General features: G+C 33.0%; 3 protein-coding genes across 15 annotated transcripts; 2 read left to right on the top strand and 1 right to left on the bottom strand.

The window, feature by feature from the left end:
- Nucleotides 1-37: 37 nt before the first annotated feature.
- On the bottom strand, nt 38-804 carry LOC123268265 (ribonuclease H2 subunit C). Its single transcript, XM_044733207.1, has 3 exons — nt 564-804; nt 266-498; nt 38-190 (listed from the first exon to the last, which is right to left on the bottom strand). The coding sequence occupies exons 1-3, from the start codon at nt 709-711 to the stop codon at nt 161-163; spliced, it is 411 nt and encodes a 136-aa protein (XP_044589142.1). The 5' UTR covers nt 712-804; the 3' UTR covers nt 38-160.
- Nucleotides 805-1253: 449 nt separating this feature from the next.
- On the top strand, nt 1254-12212 carry LOC123268258 (leukocyte tyrosine kinase receptor). Of its 5 annotated transcripts, XM_044733196.1 has the most exons (14): nt 1270-1877; nt 2089-2129; nt 4349-5183; nt 5298-5422; nt 5494-5628; nt 5751-5906; nt 5986-6378; nt 6525-6623; nt 6723-8374; nt 8487-8779; nt 8914-9256; nt 9610-9837; nt 9923-10333; nt 10395-12212. In XM_044733196.1, the coding sequence occupies exons 3-14, from the start codon at nt 4678-4680 to the stop codon at nt 10440-10442; spliced, it is 4389 nt and encodes a 1462-aa protein (XP_044589131.1). In that variant the 5' UTR covers nt 1270-1877; nt 2089-2129; nt 4349-4677; the 3' UTR covers nt 10443-12212. The 5 variants fall into 5 exon arrangements, with proteins under 5 accessions (XP_044589133.1, XP_044589134.1, XP_044589131.1 ...); XM_044733197.1 differs by lacking the exon at nt 2089-2129 and having other exon boundaries at nt 1270-1575; XM_044733194.1 differs by lacking the exon at nt 2089-2129.
- Nucleotides 12213-13947: 1735 nt separating this feature from the next.
- LOC123268257 (calpain-A-like) lies at nt 13948-22852 on the top strand. Of its 9 annotated transcripts, XM_044733186.1 has the most exons (12): nt 13948-14101; nt 14168-14300; nt 17911-18087; nt 18404-18591; nt 18671-19783; nt 19860-19902; nt 20244-20282; nt 20389-20521; nt 20827-20973; nt 21138-21265; nt 22163-22358; nt 22499-22852. In XM_044733186.1, the coding sequence occupies exons 1-12, from the start codon at nt 14022-14024 to the stop codon at nt 22582-22584; spliced, it is 2463 nt and encodes an 820-aa protein (XP_044589121.1). In that variant the 5' UTR covers nt 13948-14021; the 3' UTR covers nt 22585-22852. The 9 variants fall into 9 exon arrangements, with proteins under 9 accessions (XP_044589121.1, XP_044589126.1, XP_044589127.1 ...); XM_044733191.1 differs by lacking the exon at nt 20827-20973 and having other exon boundaries at nt 13949-14101; XM_044733190.1 differs by lacking the exons at nt 13948-14101; nt 14168-14300 and adding an exon at nt 15442-16055.
- The last annotated feature ends 786 nt before the right edge of the window (nt 22853-23638 follow it).

The following is a 23638-nucleotide window of genomic DNA, read 5'->3' as shown; positions in this document are numbered from 1 at the left end:
AATGTAACTGAAACTATTTAATAAAATTACGCCAATCTCCTAAAAATTATCTTTATTTTACTTTAATAATATTTAATTAAATCTTACTTATTTACTTATAATATAAAAAATAATTAGAAAACTTCATAAGGCCACAGAATATCGATTAAAATAAAACAATTCAACTTGACTCTTCAACCGGAGCGTGGAGCTGCAATTCAAGAATAATATTTCCATAATTGAATAATTATTTTCTTAAGATTAAAATTAAAAAAAAAATTCTCACGGCTTCAGCAATGTCAACCCAGTCTAACGCAGCGTCGAATGCGTCATTTTTAGACGGAAGTTTATCCCAATTCCAGTAAGAAAACTCTGTGAAAGACTCCGTAGAGTTAAAAGTCCTCTTAAAGTCAGGATTCACAGGTTTTTTTTTTTCAAAGAAAACAATTCCCTTGTATCCCTCGGGAACGTACAATTTTTTTCCATGCAAAGGGTATCCGCGAAAGGACGCATTAAAATCTGTAAGCCAGTTCTATCAATGAGTAACCAAAATAAAATACTTAAAATTCTAACCTAAAACTCACGATTATCGTCGGTTTTTGTGATGTACGGCGTAAAATACTTGGAAACGTTTGCTGGTCCAGTGCGTTGAATTTTGCAAGGTACCGAGTGCACCTGGCTGTTATTTTTCCCGTCAATATGTTGTTTTTTAATTTGCAAACGAATCGACATTTTAATAAAAAAAATTCACTCACTTATTAACCTTTACTTCCGAACACGCTAGCGTAACAATTTTTCCCGCAATTCTTGCTGATGTCACAACGTCCCTTTTCGAACCGACCAATCAGGAGTTTTAATTCTATCAAGCGCATGCGCATCCGTCCGACCAATAGAAATTAAAAAAAATCAATTCCATCAGAAAGAAATGAAACTATTGGTCCGGTTTCTTTGACGCGCGTTTCTGCGCATGGATTTAAAGAATGGCAAATTAACGTAACAAACACGTAATTATTATTCAATGGATTTCTGTTATGTCAAAAAAATTACTGCTTATTAATTTTATTTGTCATTGTAATTCTGGTTTGTTTAAAAGTACAAACGCTAGTTCGGATGCAATTGCCGAATGCAGATAAGTAGTGATTAATGTTTGTTGGAGTAAATAGTAAGTAATAATAGCACAATAGAGATATATTTTTGGAGATAATAATATATATAAGGGAGTAGAGGACAGGACCACGAGACGGACAGCATCAAAAGTGTGGGTAAACGCGTCTGCGCTTGTTAAAACCGTATCTCTGAGAGAGAGCAGCAGGGGCGGAGTCCTCCTCGAGCCCGGCAATATCTTTACTACTGTGGTGTAGCTTGAACAGTAGGCGCGAGGCCAGCATTATTTGGATGCTGTCCAACTAACGCGAAACGAGCAAACAGACAAGTTGATGGTCATCCAGTGGTGATAGAATTATACGACATTAAAACTCGGTTTAATACTCAATTATTAATTTATAAATTAACAATCAAGTTTTAAAAGTTGATTTTAATTGACAAAGCCGGAAAAATTAATTATTAAACAATAAAGATGATTGAAAGTTATTATTGGTGAGTTTTCTCGAGTGAAGTAACAGTAGAGTAACTAAAGGGGGTTTTAAAACCTCGAAACATGCTGGATGCTGTAACAGGGTAGAACGTACCAACCGAGAGCTTATCCGGACGTTGGTGTAGCATCGATCGAATATGTGCTTTTGTGCTTGACTCTCTCATTCTTTCTTTCTTTATTTATTTCTTTCCTTCTTTCTCCGCTCTCCCGTGTAATGTATACACGGTTTGATAACAGAGACCAAATATAAAAAAAAACAACCAAAGGGTCTGTCAGGAGCTTCCACGTTGTGTGGGTGGTGATGGTAAGTCTCCAACTAACGCAGCATCACTACGTACGTTTATTAATATTTTACGGTTCTCTATTTATTAGTGTTACGTTTTTTATTCTATCAACAGCACGTTTAGTTACGTTGATACTTTAAATCACGGCTTTGGATTATTTATCGTTGTAACAATAGTAATACTATTAATTATTTTTATTTATTAATTGTAATGCATACTGTGTGTTGACAGTCCTTTTATTTGAATAAATCTCCCGATCAGCATCCACAAGGGTGAGTATTTTTGTTTATTCTTCTCGGTCTATTGATTAATGACTTATCAATTTTGTTTTTCGCTGCCAAACATTCCCAGTTTTATCGAAAAAAAAAAAAAAAAAAAAAATATAACACACAGTATATAGGATTAAATCAATAGTTTCAATGAGTAGCTTGATGAATATTTCATTTTAAGGAGTGATAAATTGAACAGTGTTCAGTAATACCAAATACTTATCAGAGAGATTGAAATTATTCATTGGATTGGATGTATCAAATTAACGCGATGAATTTCGCGTAGGCGTAAGCGAACCACGCGACTTTGCACCAACTAATAATAATCAATGATAATAATACTATTGAATGATTTCGTATCAGTATTCCTTTCAGCTCCGGATCCATTAAAGATATTTTATTCAACGGTCTCTATTGTTTCGCAGCGAACTCATCAGTAAACTTTTTATCCCGCTTTTTATTCCAACTTGGATAAAATTATTTAATTAAATTATTATTATTATTTCTATCCAACAATTATTTGAGTCAGTTTAATGTCAGTATACGTAATAATAATGATGATGATGATAATAATAATAATGATAATATATAGATGGATATAAAAGAGGAAATTACAGGATATTGGAGAAATAGTTAAAGCATTTCCGATGATGCTGATTCTCCGGTATTAACTTTTCCCTTTACTTGGTTGGTTGCTCTGTTGGTTAGTCGCAGCTAAACTTTTACGCTGTGAAAATATTGAGTTATAGAAATAAATCCGGCTCACGCCGTTTGCTCGTCTTCATCTTCATATATAATATAATATAATAATAAATACGTGTATCATATTCTAGAATTTTATCCTTATCACGTATCGTACATAATAAATTTAGTACTTATCCTTTTTTCATTCTATTTAAAATAATTTATTTAAAGTCCTGCTATAAAATTAAAAGCCAAATGACGTAAATAACAACCACGCATATGCATAAGCTTCGTTATATTTATTATTGCTATAATTATTATAGATAATAATGTTTATATTGTTCTATAAATTTTAAATAGAAGCATTATTTTGTATTTTGTGGTGCATAGTCTTTGGCTTGCTGGCTAACATTAAGATTACCGAGTACGAGGGATAGGATTAGGCCGGATATTACGACTATTACCACATCTCATGTACCAATCCAACACTGAGACTGCGAATCTCATGAATGCATACTCTAATTATACCGGAAATGTAATAAAATATCGTTCAGTCTAGACACGTGTTATTTGTTATTTTTTTTTTTAATATTATTTTATTTTATTTTAGCATTATTAGTTATTTTATAAAAGAAAATTTCAACTATTTTATCATATCGGACTTTTTTTTGACGCTATCGACGTCAGACGAACTTTTTAATGAGGGAAAATGTTGAGTTTAAATTCCTTTGAATGAGCTCGACGAGGGAACAGGAAATCCTGGAATATTAAAACTCTTGACGTATCGTTTTTCATGACTACGGATTAAATCATAATAGTAATAATAATAATAATTATTTTCAAAAAAAAAAAAAAAAAAAAAAAATAATAAAATAACAACGACGTACTTCACATATTTTCCGAAATTAATATACTACTGTGAATAGTACATAATTATGTTACTCGATTGTCAAGTGAGGGAAATTGACAAAAGCGAGACCGCAAATTATTATGCGGTTGTTTTGCAATTCCCTCTGAAATTTAATTTTAATTAAAAATTTTATTATAATTTCACCCGGAATATAAACAACTAAACTATTTATAAATAATATTTAACATACAAGTTTATTCGTGTATATAAAAGTATCGATCAGCCGGTCTAAATGGGACAATGGATATGATTCTGTGAAATGGAGATAAAATGATTATCCCTTGAGCAACAATTTAATTCTGTGTAAAACTTTTCAGACTATCGAGTACCAGTCAACCAGATTGACATCAAAAAGCTCACTGAAATATAATTAAATGAAATTTTTTTATTTATTAATTGACGGATTTGTAGAGTTGATTTGTTAGCCGTGAAATAAAATGACATAAAACCTTTTGAATAAATGTTATACATTGTATAGACCCTGGCCGCAGTAGATACAGATATAAAACAAAAAAACTAGTAGTTTAGTTTCAATGTAATAAATTGGTTGGAATATATAAGATTGTTTTTATTCATTGATCCATAGTTACTGCTTGAATGATTCCTAATGGCGTTTATTCATTTACAGTAAACAACTTATGGAGCGTCAATTCAACGAGAGTCGATTCATCCTGGTGGTATGATAATTGAGGGTTTGAGTATGACTGCAATATATCAGAATAAACAATACGATGAATATATAACAATAATGCGATATATACTAATAGAAATTCCCATACTTTAAATCCCCGAGCGTCTGAACTTGAATTAAACGCCTACATGAAACTAAAGTTAAACATTATTATTCTGCTGATTATAAATCCCAGGAGATCCACTGACAGGAAAAAAATAATACACCAATAATAATTATTATAATAATAAAATATTATAAAGCTACTAAATATTGATACCGAAGTGATGATCAGCAAGGAATCTTCGATTATTAAAATTTCCATCACAGCGCGCTCCCCCCGGTATCTTCGGAGACGGGAGATATTGAAGAGGGACGGCTGTTTTCTCCTTAAATTGCTTTTAACGCTTTACTGCATCGTCGGGGGTGATTGCGAGCCGCGACGAGGGATTAAGGAGCTGCAAGCCGCGTTGGCCGAAGAACGGGTTCCTCCCCCATTTCTTAGGCACTGTGACTTCGAAGCGCCCTGCAGCTCCTGGAACTACACCGACAACTTCAAAATAGTCTCGAGAAATGACGCGAGCGAGTACACCACGGGTCATTATTTGCGGTTGGATGGCCCGAACATCGGACAGATCTGGTCGATCCTCATTTCTCACACGGGTGCTCAGTGTTTTCTCAAATTCGCTACACGTCAAACAGAAATGGGAGACGGAATAATACGGCTCATTATTATGTCTAACAATATTACGACCTCTGTTGCCTCCGAGCGAACGGGAAACAATGACGCCAAGTTAGTAGTTTATAATTAATAATAATATATTATGTATAATTGTATATATTTATTTATAGCTGCATGGTAATTGCTAATTATTCTTATTAAATACTCGATTGTCTTATTTCTCAGGTGGAATATTACTGAACTAAAACTTGGAGCTATTAGCCAACCTTATAAAGTTGGTCTTGAAATAGTTGTACCAAAGAATGCCACCTTCTCCATTGACAATATTCGACTGGATGACTGTTTTCCAGGTAATAACAATAATAATGAAAATACTTATACTTTTATTATATAATATATTAACTTTGAACTGTGTCTGTAGAATCTCAGCCGCCTGTTAGCGATAAATGCACGCTGGATATGTTTCACTGCAGAAACGGCTCTTGTATCAATAGAACGCGAATTTGCGACTTGACGCCTGATTGTGCTATGGGAGAAGATGAAATTCTTGAATGTGGTATGTATTTTATTAAATTCTTCAGTCAAGTTATAATTTAAAATTAACCACCCTCGAATATGCTCATAATTTTATCTCAACCCTGAACTTTTATGTTTTCCTTTGGGCGTTAATTACTTTAGACAAAATGCCAGACACAGCGAGGTGTAATTTCGAAAAAGGGTGGTGTGGGTGGAAAAACGCACCCAATAAAACTCTACAGTGGACGCTGCATCAAGGAAGTACGCCTACAGAGAGGACTGGTCCAAGTTACGATCACACATATCGCAACGAAACAGGTACGCCAATAAATTTCATTTTTTTTTTTATCAATGACAAGCCAATACATGGATTTTATTTTATTTTTCATCATGACAGGGACTTATGCGTTCGTAAATTCATCGAGGAATCACGGATTGGGCGAAAGCGCGACTCTGAACAGCCCAATATTTAATCCAACTCCGCCTTACCACGCTGACCCGAAAAGCCGGTTCTATCAGTCATGTCAAGTGCGTTTTTTCTTCCATCAGTACGGTGAATTCAGCGGATCCTTGGGGCTATATTTGATACAACTAAAGCCTCATCAAAACCACTCACAGAGATTGTGGTGGAGCTACGGAGATCGTAACGATATCTGGTATAATCAGGTTGTTACGTTACCTGACATTCGATACCGATATTTTTTGCAATTTGAATCCAGCAAAAGTTATGCTGCTAAAGCCGACGTCGCTATTGATGATTTTTCATTGAGTCCCCAGTGCTTTGGAATTGGTTCGTATAATAAAATCAATTTTACTCTATAAATAGAATATAATATCTGAAAAAATAATAATAACCAATACAATGGCGATGATGATGATAATAATAATGATAACAATGTTGGTATAATATAAAGAAATTAATTAATTGTATGACAGGAGTTCCGGCAGACGTGATGGGAGATTTTAATTATTACAGTCCAGTTATTGAATCAGAGCATCCAATTGAGCAACACTTTGATTTCGTGAATGAAACAGGTACGTCATACAAGGCTTCTGCCAATATTATATTATATTTTTAGACATCATTAACTCGCTGATGTCACTACGTAATGTACATATATATATATTGTTTAGTGGTGAGAATAACAACATGTGGCGCAACGGGACGCTTCGGACCAACGGTCAAGCAATGTGCTCGTGAATACAACAAAACAGAGTCAGAAGTTGAACTTCCTGAGATCTTACGAACCAATTCTTCTCAGAACTACTATCGAGGGGTGCAGAAGTGGGTGGTGCCCAGCGGAGGATACTACACCTTGATGGCGGTGGGAGCTCGCGGAGGAAGAGGCTCAGGGGGAATGGGCAGCACCCTCGGAGCTTTCGTTCGCGGTGTTCTTGAACTAGAAAAAGGCCAGACTCTGTACTTTTTGGTGGGACAACCAGGAATTGATGCGTGTACCAAGAGCCTGGGCATGATGAATAATCCCTGCGGTGTTGTTTCTACCGCCGGGGGTAATGAATCTCCCCTAGTTGGGGTCCAATCTGCGATCCGCGAGGTAAAGAACATCGAATTGACCAACGGCGGGGGAGGAGGCGGAGGAGCTACATATGTATTTACCGTAAAATCAACGGGAGAGCGTGAACCGCTGCTGGTCGCTGCGGGGGGTGGAGGACTCGGGTTTGGGCAATTTGTCGACGATGGAATTCAGCATGGTCATGGACCCTACGTGGACATGAAAAATCACGTCCTCGAGTTGACACCGGGAGATAAATCTGGGGGAGGAGGAGGAGGGTGGAACGGGTCATCCACGCACGACTTGAGACGTATTTCAGTGGGCCAATCTGTGATGAAGGGTGGCGTGGGCGGTGTCGGGTGTCATCAGAAAAATAAAACTCACGGGGACGGAGGCTTCGGCGGAGGAGGTGGAGGCTGTCGAACTGGAGGCGGAGGTGGCGGATTCACTGGCGGAACTACCGGGGTAAAAAGCTCGACCAATGGCGAGGGTGGATTCTCATACATATCGTCCGAGCTAATCCACACGGCCTACAGATCCGGCTACAATCCTGGCTCAGGAGAAGTTTTAATAGTTCCGGCTATAAGCGGATGTGGATGCGATTTTCGGTGTGTCGCGGTTGATCGGCATCTCAGCGAGACGAGATGTCTGTGTCCGCCTGGCTGGCAGCTTGGAAATGATTCTCGCTCGTGCTTGGCCGACGAGCTGGATTTTACCAATCAGACGATGAAGATAGTATTGATTGTCGTTTGCTTCGTACTTGCGGTATCTTTCTCAGCGCTTTGCTTTATATTGTACAATAGATATCAGAATAAAAAGGCCGTATCGAGGCGCAGATTGGCGATGTTCGGTAACGGAACAGAATTAAATCCATTTCCGGGAGTTTCCGACACGATAATGACTGAATTTAATCCGAATTACGAGTTTGCTGGTAACTTTTACAGTATCAAAGACTTACCGCAGATACCACGTGAATCAATTACTTGCGTGAAACCGCTCGGACAAGGAGCTTTCGGTGAGGTCTTTCAAGGTGTTTACAAGTACACCCGCAATGAAGAAGCTCAGATTGCTGTTAAAACTTTGCCAGCGGTAACAACGTCCCAAGCAGCAGCTGATTTTATGATGGAAGCGCTTATTATGAGCAAATTCGATCATCCGAATATTGTTAAGTTCATTGGAATATCATTTGACAAAAATCCACGTTATATTGTTTTGGAATTGCTTGCCGGAGGGGATTTGAAAAATTTTCTGCGCGAAGAGCGACCTAAACCCGTAAGTATTGATTTACCGAGGAGAGAAGTTAAGCCACTGCTTAGTGGCAGACACTAATAAATTATTGAGAGATAGGTAAGGTAATTATAGATGATGATTGGAATTTGTTTAGGATCGACCAACGACTTTGACAATGAGGGACTTAATTATTTGCGCTCATGATGTTGCCAGTGGTTGCAAATACATGGAGGATGCCCGCTTTATTCATCGCGACATTGCAGCCCGTAATTGCCTGCTAACTTGCAAAGGACCGGGACGTGTTGTTAAGATTGCTGACTTTGGAATGGCCCGTGACATATACCGCAGTGACTATTACAGAAAAGGCGGGAAGGCTATGTTGCCCATTAAATGGATGCCACCAGAGAGTTTCTTGGATGGGATTTTCACTACAAAGACTGATGTGTGGTAAGTAATTCATGGAGGTATGAATCTTTCATTAGCCATCATCCGTGAGGTGTATATCCTTCCATCAGAGCTGGGAATACTGAATTAGCAAATACATTTTCAGAGCAGTATTATAGATGTGTGTGTTTCAACAGGGCTTTCGGCGTACTCCTTTGGGAGATTATGTCATTCGGGTACATGCCGTACACTGGATGCTCAAACCGAGAAGTAATGTTGATGGTGCAGTCAGGAGGACGTCTTGAGAAACCAGCCGAGTGTCCTGATCCTATTTACGGTATAATGGCTAAGTGCTGGCATCCCAAGCCTGATGATCGACCCAGCTTTGAGCTCATTGTCGAGAGATTAGGTTACTGTCTCCAGGATCCAGATGTTATTAATCATCCGATGCCAAATTATGATATTCTTCCGGATTGTGACAGAGAAATCACTATCATGAGACCTGATCCAGAAACTGAATGCATCAATGTACATTCCAATGTAAGTTTTATTTGTTTGCATGGTTTATGTTTTTTTTTTTTTTTTTTTTGTATGCTTGATTTATTTATTTATTTATCATATTTCTGTGAAACCGTGTTTAAAATGCAATGTCATTTAGTTTAAAGGGTTTAGAGCAGTATCCGTGGAACTAACAATTAGTGAGACGAACGGTAGTAGAGAAAAATATTGTGATAATAAAATATAAAATTAGCTATCAGTTTTATCTCTAGTTTTATCACGGATTTTTATTTACGTGTTCGTTAGGTATAGAAAATTAGCGTCGAAAGTGAGATGATGAGAATGGCGGCTCGAGTTGATTGAAATTTCTCAGGTTTTTCATGATTTCTGCACAGCTGGACGGATGTGGATACATGCAGCCGCGCACTAATTTTCGCCCCGGTGCTTACAAGATGGGATTTGTTCCGGGGATTGTCTATGCTTCTCTGCGTCACAATGATGATTTAGAGGGTGAAATAATTCAAGAGACGACCTTGATACAGCCGAAAGAACGGGAGGCTAATGCCGAGAATGTCAGGATACGCAAAATGTTTGAGGACAAGCCACCAATTATTTATGAACAGGTTCAATTTTTTTTTTTTTTATTTTAATAATTATAATTATAATTACGAATATTGATTTTTGAGGATTTAATTAACGATATTGCAGGAGATAATTAAACACCCGTTAAATGAAGATAAAGATCTTAATGAAAAACCAATATTAAATAATAAAGATTTAAAGGGCGTGAGAGAAGAATACGACAAACCGATCGAAAATGGTGAAAGTACAACAACCACTGATACGATTTCCGATTCACTTGTCAACGCTTCGTCAGTTTCGCCTCCAGATACTGAATTATCGTTACAAAACACACCTAAATCCTCGCCAAATCATTCAAACATGAGTCCTAATAATTCAGTGAATAATGTCAATGGTATTGTTAAGAAAAATTCATTGAAAGCGACATTGAGTTTGGATCCGGCTACACTTTATCGTGGTGCTATTCCGTATGAGAAAATAAAATTTTCTTCAGCTCCACCGCATATAACTACTTCTGATAGTTTAGAAATAAAAAAGGTAAATTCTCTTTTATTACAATAATTGTCAGTTATTATTTATTTATTATTATTTGTGATAGGAGTCGTTAGGACATGAGCTACCGAGAGAAGAAGAATGCTCCTGCTGAGAAATGTATACCGGGGACTGACGAGAACATTCTCCCCAGATCACCAGAACAAAATTACGAAAATCAGTATCAATGCCATTAATGATTATCAATTGTTACGACGAGTACACCAGCGTAACAAGACATTCATCTGAAGAAACGCTCATTTAATCAATTTAGAGATAAAAAAAAACATGACAAAAAACAAACAAACAATTATTTTATAGAATTGAAGTCACATTTTTTACCTGAAACTTTCTTTATGATGCCGTGCATAGTATATAAATATGAATATGAATATATTTATCAAACAAATATTAATGATAAATGATAAATAAATGAGTGTCCAATTTTATATTGTATGTTAACCAAGTAGATCGAAATCATCGAGTTTTAATACGTCAAATAAGTAAAATTGATGGTATAATAATAATAATAATTAATATAGTGCCAGTAATAAGTGACTTCATTAATTATGTGGCTTTATTAATGAATAATACTTGTCGAATTTAATAATCGGCTAATTTTAAAAGACACTAGATTAATTCATCAAATTAGCCATTGATTAATTGATTTATTTATTTATTTGTGTTATTATTAAAAGAATTAGATTATTTGCTGTAAGTATAGAAAGCTTAGAGAGTGTTGGTGAGGAATATTCAAATTGTAAGCTCACCGGTACATAATATTATTGAAAAGAGTAATGTATATCTGACATGTTGAGTAATCGTGTCTTTTAGAATTATTAATAGACACATTACATGAATATTTTGTGTCATAATCTTATAACTCGAAACGATAAATCGTTTTGGATGCATAAACTAAAATAATAATAATACTAGTAATAATGATAAATATTATTATTACTACTATCATGATACGAGAAAACATAAAATTAAAATTGTTATTGTTTATATGATATATTATATAATTAATTTAAACATTGTTGTGTAAATCCAATATATAACAAATTGTTTTGTAACATTTTATTTGTGTTATAAATTGGGATAACGGGGTAAATATATACATATATATATATATGATAATAATGATGAAAAAAAAAATATACATATATATGTGTATATGCATTTATGAATATTTATTATAACAACGGTCGACTTCGACATCAAGCTTTAATAAATAGTTGTGTCTTTCCTCGTTAATTATTATATTAAGTGAGGAATCGATTTAAAACAACTAAGGTGATGAATATTAATAAGAGTTGATTGTGTGAATTATAAATATATTTAAAAAATATAATAATATTTATAAAAAATGAAAGAAGAAATAACTGTTTGGACTTTGTAACGGACAACAGTGTATATTCAGTATTTGCAATTAAATAATTTAAATAATTTACTAACTTTCGTGCTCAGTCAAATGCATCTTGAGCACCAAATAAATATGTATATTTTAAGTACACAGTTATTTATTTTTAAATTAAAAAGCTCAATACGTAAAATAATTATGATTTTTTTTTCTCGCTGTCGACTTTTCATTTAATTAATTTAGTTTTAATGAACAAATATTTATTCAAGACTTCTGTCGCAGACTCTACGAGGAATTGTAAATTAAATGCCAAAGATTATTATTATTATTATCATTTATCGTAAAAACTATTTTATATTTTATCATATAAGCTACGCAATGAGTATTAATTAACTAATTGTTTCGTTTTCATTTTTATTTTTATTGTGAAAGCTCAATTATACTATTTCATTACTCTTCCGCTTTTTATAGAAAAAAATAAAACAACAATAAAAATGTAACGATTTTTTATGCAATGTTAAATGTTAATTTTTTTTATTGAACGACTATGACTTGCCTTGTACATTTATTGATAAATCGTAAGATTATTTTTGATGACAAACGGCCTCATGTGCAAACTAACGCGAGCAATTTAAAGAAGCAGTAATAATAATAAATAGTACGTAGTATAATAATAATGCATATTAATGACGGGAGTTCTGTTTTTAATGCAAACTCTCAGTCTAACTACGCTTACGCATATTATTTTTAGCTCTCATTGCCTATTCTTCATTCGGTATTCGCAGAGAATTTCTAAATTTGGATAATTTAAATTTCTCGGTATTGTTTCGAGTAATTAAACTGCTTATATATAACACACCATGTGGAACACCGGGTGTTTTTAATTGAAACGGTTGACAAGTTTATTGAAATTATTTTATTAAAATAATTTGCTCAATCATTTTTAAGTCTCATACATCATAATTCAATTTAAGAGATTTAATAATCACGACAATGTACGAAATTAATATTAAAAAATTAAACAACAAAATAATAATAATAATATTATTAATATTATTTTGGTATTTTATGGGTCTTGTATCAAAATAATTTTAACTGTTATTAATTTTAAAAATATTTTTGTATATTTTATGAAAAATTATCATAATTTTCAGTAAAAAATTAGAACGGGCATTACGTTCTTTAAAAAAATTTTATTCTAGATTAATTTTTTAAAATTGAATTAATTTTTTTCTAAACAATAGGATAAGGATATTGAGTTATTGATATTTTATTCTATAAGTATAAGTATAAGTATACTACCCGACTAAAATCGAGACTGGTTCTCTGATTGGGTTGAAAAATATATATAAATACACAGTGTAAATAAATGTGGGACGGAAATTACAATGAAAGCGTAACATTTAACACAATTAATATAATTACATAAACAAAAAAAATAAATAAATATTGAATTGTAGATTTATGTATTGATGTAAAATAGTATAAGAATACGTACAAAAATAATATAATGATCCATGTAGACGATATTGTTTTGCAACTAAAATTTATAAAGTAAATATGATATTTAAGTATATCCAGAAGTAATGCTACATTTTTTATTGGATTTATAGACGTATCGTGTATACATTTTTGTCATACTTTCATTGAGTTTAACAAAAACAATTTTTATAAAAATTATTGCGAGGCATAGACACATTTTAAAATTCATTTTATAGTGTAAAAGTTTAACAGATAGTTATTGTATTTATGTTTATAAATTCACATTTTTATTGTAGTTTTCGTAAATAGCTCATTGATATATATCTACATTGTAAGAAATAAACTATGTAATAAAGAAATGTATTTAAAAAGGATTATTTCTTCACTTTTTTTTACTAATAAATAAATTTTTCAATTTATTTCAAAATTTTGAGTTCAATCAACTCAAGTAGCGATTGAACGAGTGACAAATGTTATTTCGGGGAAACAAAATTAATCACCGGAGATTTTGAGGATTTATGGATTAAGAAGCGACTTGTACTCAAGACTATTTCACCACGGGTTAGTCAACGTCGGGTTCTAATTGGTGGCTGGTCTATAGATTTAATCATCAGTTAAAGACAATGTGACAAGCGAGAGGAGTGTAAGCCTAAGCCGTTCGTTACCTTACAGTATATATGTATCTGTTATTGTGAGCTCGCTAAATATATATGTAAAAGTATAACGCTGGTAGTGTTGGCAGGGTTGCCTCTGTAAGCCCAGAACGATTTGAGTGTAACTTTTCATCCGGCTGCATAAGTTCAAACAGCTTTCAACCGATTCTTTATTATTGTCAAATCTTTAAACACAATGACTAAGTTTGCATATTTTTACGTGCGCGCCGTCCAAGACGACCACGGAAAACTCAAAACAGATAAATTTGTCAAAGGGTAAATTTTTTTTTATATTCCGCTGAAATTTTCAAACATATCATGGAGATATAAATCATTTTTTAGAGATCCAGAGCTACTGGGGCTCCCTCAAGATGTTTGGAATACGCGTGCCTCGTATAATTTACTCTCAAGACATTTACGCGGAGGGCTTTCCGGTTCCGGAGACGTTTATCATCCCGGCAAAGCTACGTTCAAGGTTTGTGATAAATTGTTTTTAATACCACTTGCAGTAATTAATTAAATTTAATTATTCGAAAAGTATATACTGAAAAAAAATGTTTTAAATTATATTTATCATTTGAATGACATTCGAAATAGCTTAAAGTTTACTTTGCATGACGTTAAACAGTTCAACATGCTCACGAAAATATAAAGCGTATCCAAAGATTTTTACGTTAGCCCCTTGGTCTTGTTTCTTATTGTCCAAAGGCGAAAATTTTTTTGTCAACTATTTTGGAATCTAGCCAACGTATACAAGTTTACCAAGCCCGGATAACTGTCTCATATTTTTAGTCGGAGCTATTTCCAACACAACTTTCATGTGTTTTACTTCCCAAAAATCATTATACTGGATAAGCTATTATCCAAACAAAAAAAAACAAATATACATGTGTATATTTACACGCCACTGTACATCACCACGCGATCTCAATGTTACTATCTTAAAGTATTTTTAAAGTCGTTCTTTTGTGAATCATCTCAAATAATAATTATTTATCTCAAGAGTCTACAGAGAATTACTGCGGAGCTCATTCAAAAATACGCTGTCAGAAATGACAAACAAAATAGAAATTAATAATAATTATTTAAAAAATCATAATTTGAAAAATTAAATATTTTCTTTTCATTTTTCTTGTTTTGTCGTACGAAAAATATATTACTGTTAAATACTCTAGTCATTATCTATTGCGTAAAGGCCATTGGAAAATTGCATTAAATTATTCCGCTACAAGGTCAAACCTTCCACATATCAAATAACATTTTATTAAATTAATTTAAATTAGCAAAGTGTCTTCGTAAAGAGTAAATAAATAAACAAATGGTCAATTTAATTGTTTTCTCCGTCTGAAGATAGTATCTCTCGTCGTATTAAGTATATAATATGTAATATCATAAATAGAAATCGATTTTTGACGCTATTCTACGCAACCGCGAACCTGATAGTAAAAATTTTAATCTTTACGATGTCATTAAAGTATTTTTAAAACAATATATTATAAATATGGCCTGTTTCTCAAGCTTTTGTTAAATTTTATCATTTTTTTCAAAGTCAGTTTTCGTAAATTTCCTTTAGTCTCGGCTGAGGGTATAAAGAGCCTACTAATCCTCTGAAATACCAGTCCCGTTTCTGATACGGCTAGTTTTTCACGTAAGAATTCAATTGACGTTTGCTCGAATACCCTCAGTGCACCAGCAGCTGTCGTTCCGGTGATATCGTAAATGCTTTACTTCCGTGCTGCTTAAATTTTATTTAACTGCATCCGTACCCCTCAATGCAACGAGCATTCGCTAAAAATACGTAGAAAAAATTTAAGTTCTTAGAAAAAGTTTCACAATTTAAGCAACGTTTGTTCTCGCAAAAGTCTAAAATTATTTATAAATTTTGTTTATAATATTAAGCAACAACTAGTTGAATAAACGACTGCAGTATTTACATAAAGTGACTCAATTACGGCAGTTTCCTTGTCTACAATTGTTCGTACGTCAGCTAATTACACTGTATCATTATAGCGACCTAAAAAATAGTCTTTATGTTTTATCACTTATCGTCAACCGAGACCTTGATGCAGAGTCATTAGTACCTAGTTTATCATTCTAGTCCAAGTTTAAAAAGACTTTTAAGTTTAATTTTATCAGTAATAAATCCTTTGTCAAAATGACCAGCTACGGGTGGAATATGTCTGCAATCTCTGAGCCAGAATTTTCAAAAAAAACCATCGAAAAAGTACAAGTAAGTGTCAATAAAAACTCTTATTTTTTATTACTCTGTAGTAAATTGCACTGAATAAAAATAAATAGTGTACGCTACACATGCAATCAATTAGTTTGCACTCAAGCCACGTTCATCTGATTGTCATAAGTCATAACTATTGAATATTATTTACAATAAAACTTTTTATTTTTATTTTATGCCTTTAAATTTGATCTATTTTGATATTAAAATTTTTTTAGTCCACTGACTAATTAAAAATAGCTTCTTTAATTAATTAAGTCGTTAAAAGAGTGATAAAATATTTTAATTAAGAAGAATTATATTCTTATTGAATAAAAGTAATTTAGAATTTAACCACCATGACCTTGAGCCTGTTACTATTTGCTACTTAAAATTATTTTATAAATTCTAAATAATTTTATCTAATGTAAATGATGAAATCAATTAGATGAGGTCAGTCTTGAGATTATGATAAAAAAAAATCAACACCTCTCCTTAGCTTCGCCGAACCCATGGTTCATTAAATTCCAATACTCATACTATTACAATATACCTACTACATGATCATTCGTATTCTCTCCACAATAAAAACTATCCGACAGTTCCGACACTCGAGCAGATTCCTTACTGCGCGTATGAGTGTTTAAGCGTCTCTGATCAATATACTGATTTAATCTCACAATAATTATTTTGACAATCAGTTTCTGGTTGTGTTTTTATCTAAAAGGTTGTAAAGAGTGTACTTAATATCTAAAATATTTAGTAAACATTGATAATAAAGATGAGTGGTTTCTTTGGAAGTTATCCGCAACCTTGCGGTTATGGTTGGAGCCAAGGGAGCCAAGAGGCCACAGATCCTGGCAATGATATTTTTGTGAAAACAGTTTGCGAAGTAAAGCGCGTTTTACCGTCATTGTTTAATATCAAAGTGGTATGATATTATCTGTATATTTATATCTTTGATTGTTGTATTTATATATGATAATAATGTTCATTGATAATTTTGCAGCTGTCAAATGTTGGAGTACGACAATTATCAATTTTTCATTAATACTGTTATGAAATAACAATTGTTTATTTTTATTGGAATTTTTTAGCACATTTATTCATAAATTATATCATTTGTAAATTATTTATGAATTAAATTCACAGCAAGTGCAACCTAACCTCACTTTTCACCTGTCAAATCTAATAAATTTTTTTTTTCAACTGTTTGTTTACCTTCTGGTAAATAATCTTTAATCTCTACACTATTTTTATTAATTTAATTAATTATTTATTCAAATTTTTAATAATTTATGGATTTAAATTGAAAATTAATTTAATAGTTACTGTCATTGAAACTGATAATGATTAATCAAGTAAATAGATTAGTTTTAGAGATGATTGCGGTCAAGTTTGTATCCCGATATATATATATATATATATTTATTGTTATCAAGTATATAAACATCCTTTTACTGATAAAAAGGTACGAAAGTAAAGCTCAGTGTGTTTTATGCGCTTGATAAAGTCGCAGTACAAGTTATAAACTCTAGATGTCAAAGTGAAAATTTATTTATTTATTTAAAAAAAAAAACAATGAACAGTCAAAAATACACGATTCAAAAATTTAGTATCAATACTCGGTATGAAAAATATTTGCAACAGAAAATTGCCGATGCGCAATCAGATGAGAGAGAGAATTTATCTAAAGTCCCGCTTTTAAGGCCAGTTTCAGTGAAAAAAACTATTCACTACAATGACAGAGCTATTAAAACTTCGACAAATTTTATCGGAAAGACTATTTACAATGTAATTGATAATTGTCGTAGGAAATTTACTATGATAATTTAAATTTATTAAAAACTAACTGTTTAAATTTATATTACAGTTGGGAGAAAGAGGATCTGGCTACAGAGCACAAGGAGCTATTCAGGATTTCAATTCCCTAAGACAGCAATGTTTGTCACAAGGAATTTTGTTCGAGGACCCAGAGTTCCCGGCTACAGACTCATCGCTGTTTTTTTCGAAGAGACCTGACAGATACATCGAATGGAGAAGACCTATGGTAATTAAAATTCACCAAAAACTTTGTCGCAACTGTCCCAAAACGGTGACCGTCTGTTCTTTATTTCTCATTGTCAAAATTTATTCGGTATTATTTTCTTATTCAAAAATTTATTTAAATATTTCTAGCTCATTCTAGCTCATTAGGCCTATTTTTAGATAAACACACACAAAAACAATGATAAAAAGGCACAACACAGTAACAAGCTTAAGAAATTTTTGAGTGAGAAATTTTTGTCTCGAGAAATTATTGGGGATAAATAAAGACACGAAACCTCCCAAAACACACGACTAATTTTTAAATTTCTTAAATTTAGGAAATAGCAGACAATCCTCAGCTATTCGTCGAAGGATTCTCGCGATTTGACGTGCAGCAGGGAGAGTTGGGTGACTGCTGGTTGCTGGCAGCAGTGGCTAATCTTACAATGCATCCAAATTTATTCTTCCAAGTAGTACCTGAAGACCAGAGTTTTGATGAAGGCTACGCCGGAATATTTCACTTTAGGTACTTTTATTTTTATCTATTAAATTTATGACATCTAAAGAATTATTGACTTATTTATTGACTTTTTATTGAATTCTAGATTTTGGCAGTATGGCCGCTGGGTAGACGTAGTAATCGACGACCGCCTGCCGACCTACAACGGGCAGCTGATGTTTTTAAACTCAGCTGAGAAGAACGAGTTTTGGAGCGCGTTGTTAGAAAAAGCCTACGCAAAACTTCACGGTTCCTACGAGTCCTTAAAAGGAGGTACTGCTTGCGAAGCTATGGAAGATTTTACTGGTGGAGTCACTGAGATGTACCAAATGGACGAGACACCGCCGAATTTATTCAGCATCCTGCTGAAAGCCTACGAGAGAAATTCAATGTTGGGATGCTCCATTGAGCCTGACCCAAATGTCCTCGAAGCAGAAACTCCTCAAGGTCTGATCCGAGGTCACGCTTACAGTATCACTCGTGTCAAGTACGTTGACATCGAAACGCCACACCAGGTCGGAAAAATACCGCTGCTAAGATTGAGAAACCCCTGGGGTAACGAAGCCGAGTGGAACGGCCCGTGGAGTGACATGTCGCCAGAGTGGAGATTTATCCCCGATCACGAGAAAGAAGAGCTGGGATTAACCTTCGACACTGACGGAGAGTTCTGGATATCTTTCCAGGATTTTAAGAAGTTTTTCACGGCTCTGGAGATCTGTAACTTGAACCCCGACTCGCTGACCGAGGACGACCTCAGCGCTGGGAAAAAGAGGTGGGAGACGAGCGTGTTTGAAGGCGAATGGGTTCGCGGAGTTACTGCTGGAGGTTGCAGAAATTTCTTGGAGACTTTCTATCACAATCCACAGTACCGTGTCACTCTGGAGTATCCTGACGAAGGAGATGACAAGTGTACGGTGATTGTAGCTCTGATGCAGAAGAACCGACGGGCTCAGAAACGCATGGGCGCGGACTGTTTGACTATTGGGTTCGCTATTTACCATCTCGAGTACCCGGATCGATTACCCAAGCCGCTTGATATGAATTTCTTTAAATACAACGCATCCGTTGCCAGATCACCCTCATTTATTAATCTACGCGAGGTCACTTGTCGGTTTAAATTACCTCCTGGCAGTTATTGCATTGTACCGAGTACTTTTGATCCAAATGAAGAGGGAGAGTTTCTACTGCGTGTATTCTCTGAGAATAAAAATCATATGGAGTGAGTTTTATAAATTTAATTTATTTATTTAAGGATTTGAATAACTAATATCTGATTTTTTTTTTTTTTATTTTAGAGAAAACGACGAGTCTGTTGGAATAGGAGAAGTCGATGATAGGGTATGTATACTGTAATATGTAATTTTATTGATGAGATTGTATCTCGTGGCAATAAGACTAACGACACTTTGCTTTAATGATGAATCACGATAATGATCTGTGCGCTTAGTCATTTGTATTACCACGTCATTACAGGCCACTGACAGCCTAGGGCTTTGCATGATTGTTTAAAACTCATCAAGGTTAATAACACACTTATAAAATTGAAATAATCTAACTCAAGATAATCCACAAACAAATTACACTTTGCAAACTAAATAATTAATAAATTAAATAATAATTATTTTTATTTCTCCTGGGAAATGCCCTAATTTGTTGCATGCTTATCACGCTTGCTTCAGGTAACTAATCAGCTTGATAAAGAAGATGAGAATGATAAAGTAAGTCGCTGAGCACTTAACACAATTACTTTTTTTTTGCAATGGAATTTATAATTTTAATTGAAATTAAAAATTAACATACTTTACAATGAGTTTTATTATTTAGGTACGCGAGGAACCACAACCTGACAAAAATAACGAGGAAAAAGTCCGCGAGTTCTTCAGAAAACTCGCGGGAGATGATATGGAGGTTGATTGGGAAGAGTTGAAAGAAATTTTGGACTACGCTATGAGAAAAGGTACTGACTATTTATTTTTAAAATTGTTTGGGTCTTATTTACTGTTGAGAAGGCTTTGGGCTTACTTTTTATTCTGCACTAAATTTTATTAATTTATATTTTTATATATATATCGCATTTTATTAAAAGCTTACCGCTTGATTAATCACTAAAAGGTAATTCAAACTCATGCCATCGCATTTAAGATTAAATAAATAAAATTATTTACTGACAGTGATAGTTTTACGTTTAATTAAAGTAAATAAATAAATTAGCATGTAAATTCCGACAAAGCTAACATACAATGTGTGTTATTACAACGGTAGAGCTACCACTGTCTTCTGATCATAGTGAGGCCCATAATACTACGGGCCCCAATGAAGAAGGTTCTTTATTGGAAACCCTCGTCTCTCTGCTGTGTAGTATCGTTTGTCCTGCCGAAAAAAGGGATGAACAGTACAGTGAGCCTGTAGGTAAGACTAGAATCATCGATCATCATTCATCTAGATACTAATTTCTAATGCTTTTACTAATTATATTAATTAATATTTTAATTTGTGACTAATAAATAGCTATGTATATTTTTTTTTCTTACATTATTTAATTTAAATTATTTAATAAACAATTTTGTTTATAGAAATGCACAACGAAGGATTTAGCAAAGACGTTTGTAGAAGTATGGTTGCGATGTTAGATGTTGATCACTCCGGTAAGCTTGGATTTGAAGAGTTCAAAGCGTTGTGGAATGACATTAAAAGTTGGAGGGTAACTAATATTAATTATTAATTTATATTATTAAGAGAATAAGAAAAATTTTGTGTCTAAGATAGTTATATGATAAAATTGGTTTTTTTAGTAAAATTTAATTTCATTGCAAAGATCTTGACTTGAATTTGTGCCATTTCAAGGTTTTATGTCTTTTTCACCGATAGTCAATTTATTATTAAAAGTATTTAAGCTGCATTTGAAAATACTCTATCTCTGGGCTCATAATTAAGAAATGACCTTGTATCTTGTGAAATATTGACATTTTTATAGATATAAGCTCATCCCGACATTACACTCATCGAGACCTTTCATTTGAGTACCCACATCAATTTTTCATATATTTTATATATTTATATATATAATATATATATATGTATATATGAAAAATATATCAAAAATGCATGTGGGTACTCAAATGAAAGGTCTTGATGAGTAGAACATCAGGATGAGCTTATATTTTTAAAAACGTCAATAGTTAAGAAAGTACAAGGCATATTAACAAATATCTTGGGAAATATTGACATTTTTAAAGATATAAGCTCATTCTGACATTACACTCATCGAGACCTTTTATTTGAGTACCCACATCAATTTTTCATATATTTTATATATTTATATATATAATATATATGTATATATGAAAAATATATCAAAAATGCATGTGGGTACTCAAATGAAAGGTCTTGATGAGTGCAACATCGGGATGAGCTTATATCTTTAAAAACGTCAATAGTTAAGAAATTACAGTGCAATTATTTAACAAAGCAAAATTTTATTTATTTATATTTCACAAGTCACGGTAGTCACATAGTGACTGCTAAATTGCTAGTATTAATTGTTAATTTTAATAAAAGGGGTATTAAATATTCAATTAACAATGATGATTATTTACAGGCTGTGTTCCGTCTTTACGACAGAGATGGCACGGGTTACTTGAACGCGTTTGAATTGAGACAAGCACTAAACAGCGCAGGATACAAATTAAACAATCACGTTTTGAATATTTTGGTGCACAGATACGGCACTAAAGATGGAAGAGTAACATTTGATGATTTTATAATGTGTGCGGTTAGATTGAAGACAATGATTGGTGAGAATCGACAAACTCTTGAGGATGAACTACTTGATGTTTACTAGTCTTGCCCTCATTTATATGTCATTTGCTTCTAAATATACTTGTCCTAATTGTTAACAAATCGCTAATCATTACAACGCTGCTTTGTGTTGCAGACATATTTCGGGAGCGCGATCCACATCAAACTAACTCAGCGACATTTACCTTGGAAGAATGGGTTGAGAAAACTTTATACTCGTAATAACTTTGTGACTTACCAATAATTGTTAAATAACAAAATATCTTATCTTTGAAAATAATATCGCCAAAATAATATAAATCATGCCGCTGATTTTCGTATCAATGATGGGAAAATGTGTTTGTAAATGTTGAATATTTGAAATTTTACATTCAATAGCCAAAATAAATTAATTGAATCAATCGCACAACATGACGATAAAAAACCTATGTGCCTACTGCATTTCTCTTTTCATATATTGTAATAGAATATACTTAAAATGTTAAAAATATTGTATTTTTTTTTTTCGACAGTAACATTATACTATATTTGTTTAAAAGATAATATTTGTCATTAATATATTATTTTTAATTAATAAATTGCTGTTTTTTTTAATTATTTATTTATTCCCTTATCCACTTTAGTATCAATTAAAAAAATTCTAGTAAATATTTCATTAATCAACAACTACAAATAAATTATATATTATTGCAATCAAGGCGTAATTTAAGAACCTAAGTCTGTTTGAAGTATGGAATTAATATTAGGGTTTGAAAATTCTCTACAGCAAGAATTATTTTTAGATAATCATTTTGTTTTCAAATATTAAATATGAAAACAAGTTATGAAAAATTTAGAATGAAGATTTAATGACTCACCACACTAAGAAGTACCAGAAGGGTTCCTATCACTTGACCAGTAATTTTCAGAACAAATAATTTATTTTGCAATAAAAAAAAATTAGTTGCATAAAATTTTTAGAATTATATTAACCTCGGCAGTCAATTAAAGACCGCTAACTCAGCTTCAATTACTTAGTGCTGAAACTCCATTATCTTCAATGATCATCACTGTTCACTTCTACTTCACTGTAATCTAACTTCAACTTTATAATTGAATTATCGCGTTGATCAGATAAATTAGTCAAATTACTTCTGTAACGATCCTTAGACCTTAATGACGGGATACTCAATGGCGAGTTTACTAAAACTGTATAAAGTAATTATTTGTTTATTTTTTACAATAATTTATGACAAAAAACAAGTATTTTAATGACAAAATATAAAGAACGTAAAAA

This window comes from Cotesia glomerata, linkage group LG7 (genome assembly GCF_020080835.1).
Source record: "Cotesia glomerata isolate CgM1 linkage group LG7, MPM_Cglom_v2.3, whole genome shotgun sequence".
In the NCBI taxonomy this organism is placed as follows: Eukaryota; Metazoa; Arthropoda; class Insecta; order Hymenoptera; family Braconidae; genus Cotesia; species Cotesia glomerata.
Note: the sequence above shows the minus strand (reverse complement) of the source record. Positions and strands in the feature narration are given on the sequence as shown.

Excerpts from the sequence above, each read along its gene's own strand:
- LOC123268258 (XM_044733197.1), top strand. The coding sequence starts at position 4,678 with ATGATCAGCAAGGAATCTTCGATTATTAAAATTTCCATCACAGCGCGC. Across the intron at positions 6,624-6,722 it reads TGATTTCGTGAATGAAACAG|TGGTGAGAATAACAACATGT; the intron begins GTACGTCATACA and ends TATATTGTTTAG. Across the intron at positions 9,257-9,609 it reads GCATCAATGTACATTCCAAT|CTGGACGGATGTGGATACAT; the intron begins GTAAGTTTTATT and ends ATTTCTGCACAG.
- LOC123268265 (XM_044733207.1), bottom strand. The coding sequence starts at position 711 with ATGTCGATTCGTTTGCAAATTAAAAAACAACATATTGACGGGAAAAAT. Across the intron at positions 499-563 it reads CACAAAAACCGACGATAATC|ATTTTAATGCGTCCTTTCGC; the intron begins GTGAGTTTTAGG and ends ACTGGCTTACAG. Across the intron at positions 191-265 it reads GGGTTGACATTGCTGAAGCC|CTCCACGCTCCGGTTGAAGA; the intron begins GTGAGAATTTTT and ends CTTGAATTGCAG.
- LOC123268257 (XM_044733186.1), top strand. The coding sequence starts at position 14,022 with ATGACTAAGTTTGCATATTTTTACGTGCGCGCCGTCCAAGACGACCAC. Across the intron at positions 20,522-20,826 it reads GGACTACGCTATGAGAAAAG|AGCTACCACTGTCTTCTGAT; the intron begins GTACTGACTATT and ends TTACAACGGTAG. Across the intron at positions 22,359-22,498 it reads TAGATTGAAGACAATGATTG|ACATATTTCGGGAGCGCGAT; the intron begins GTGAGAATCGAC and ends TTTGTGTTGCAG.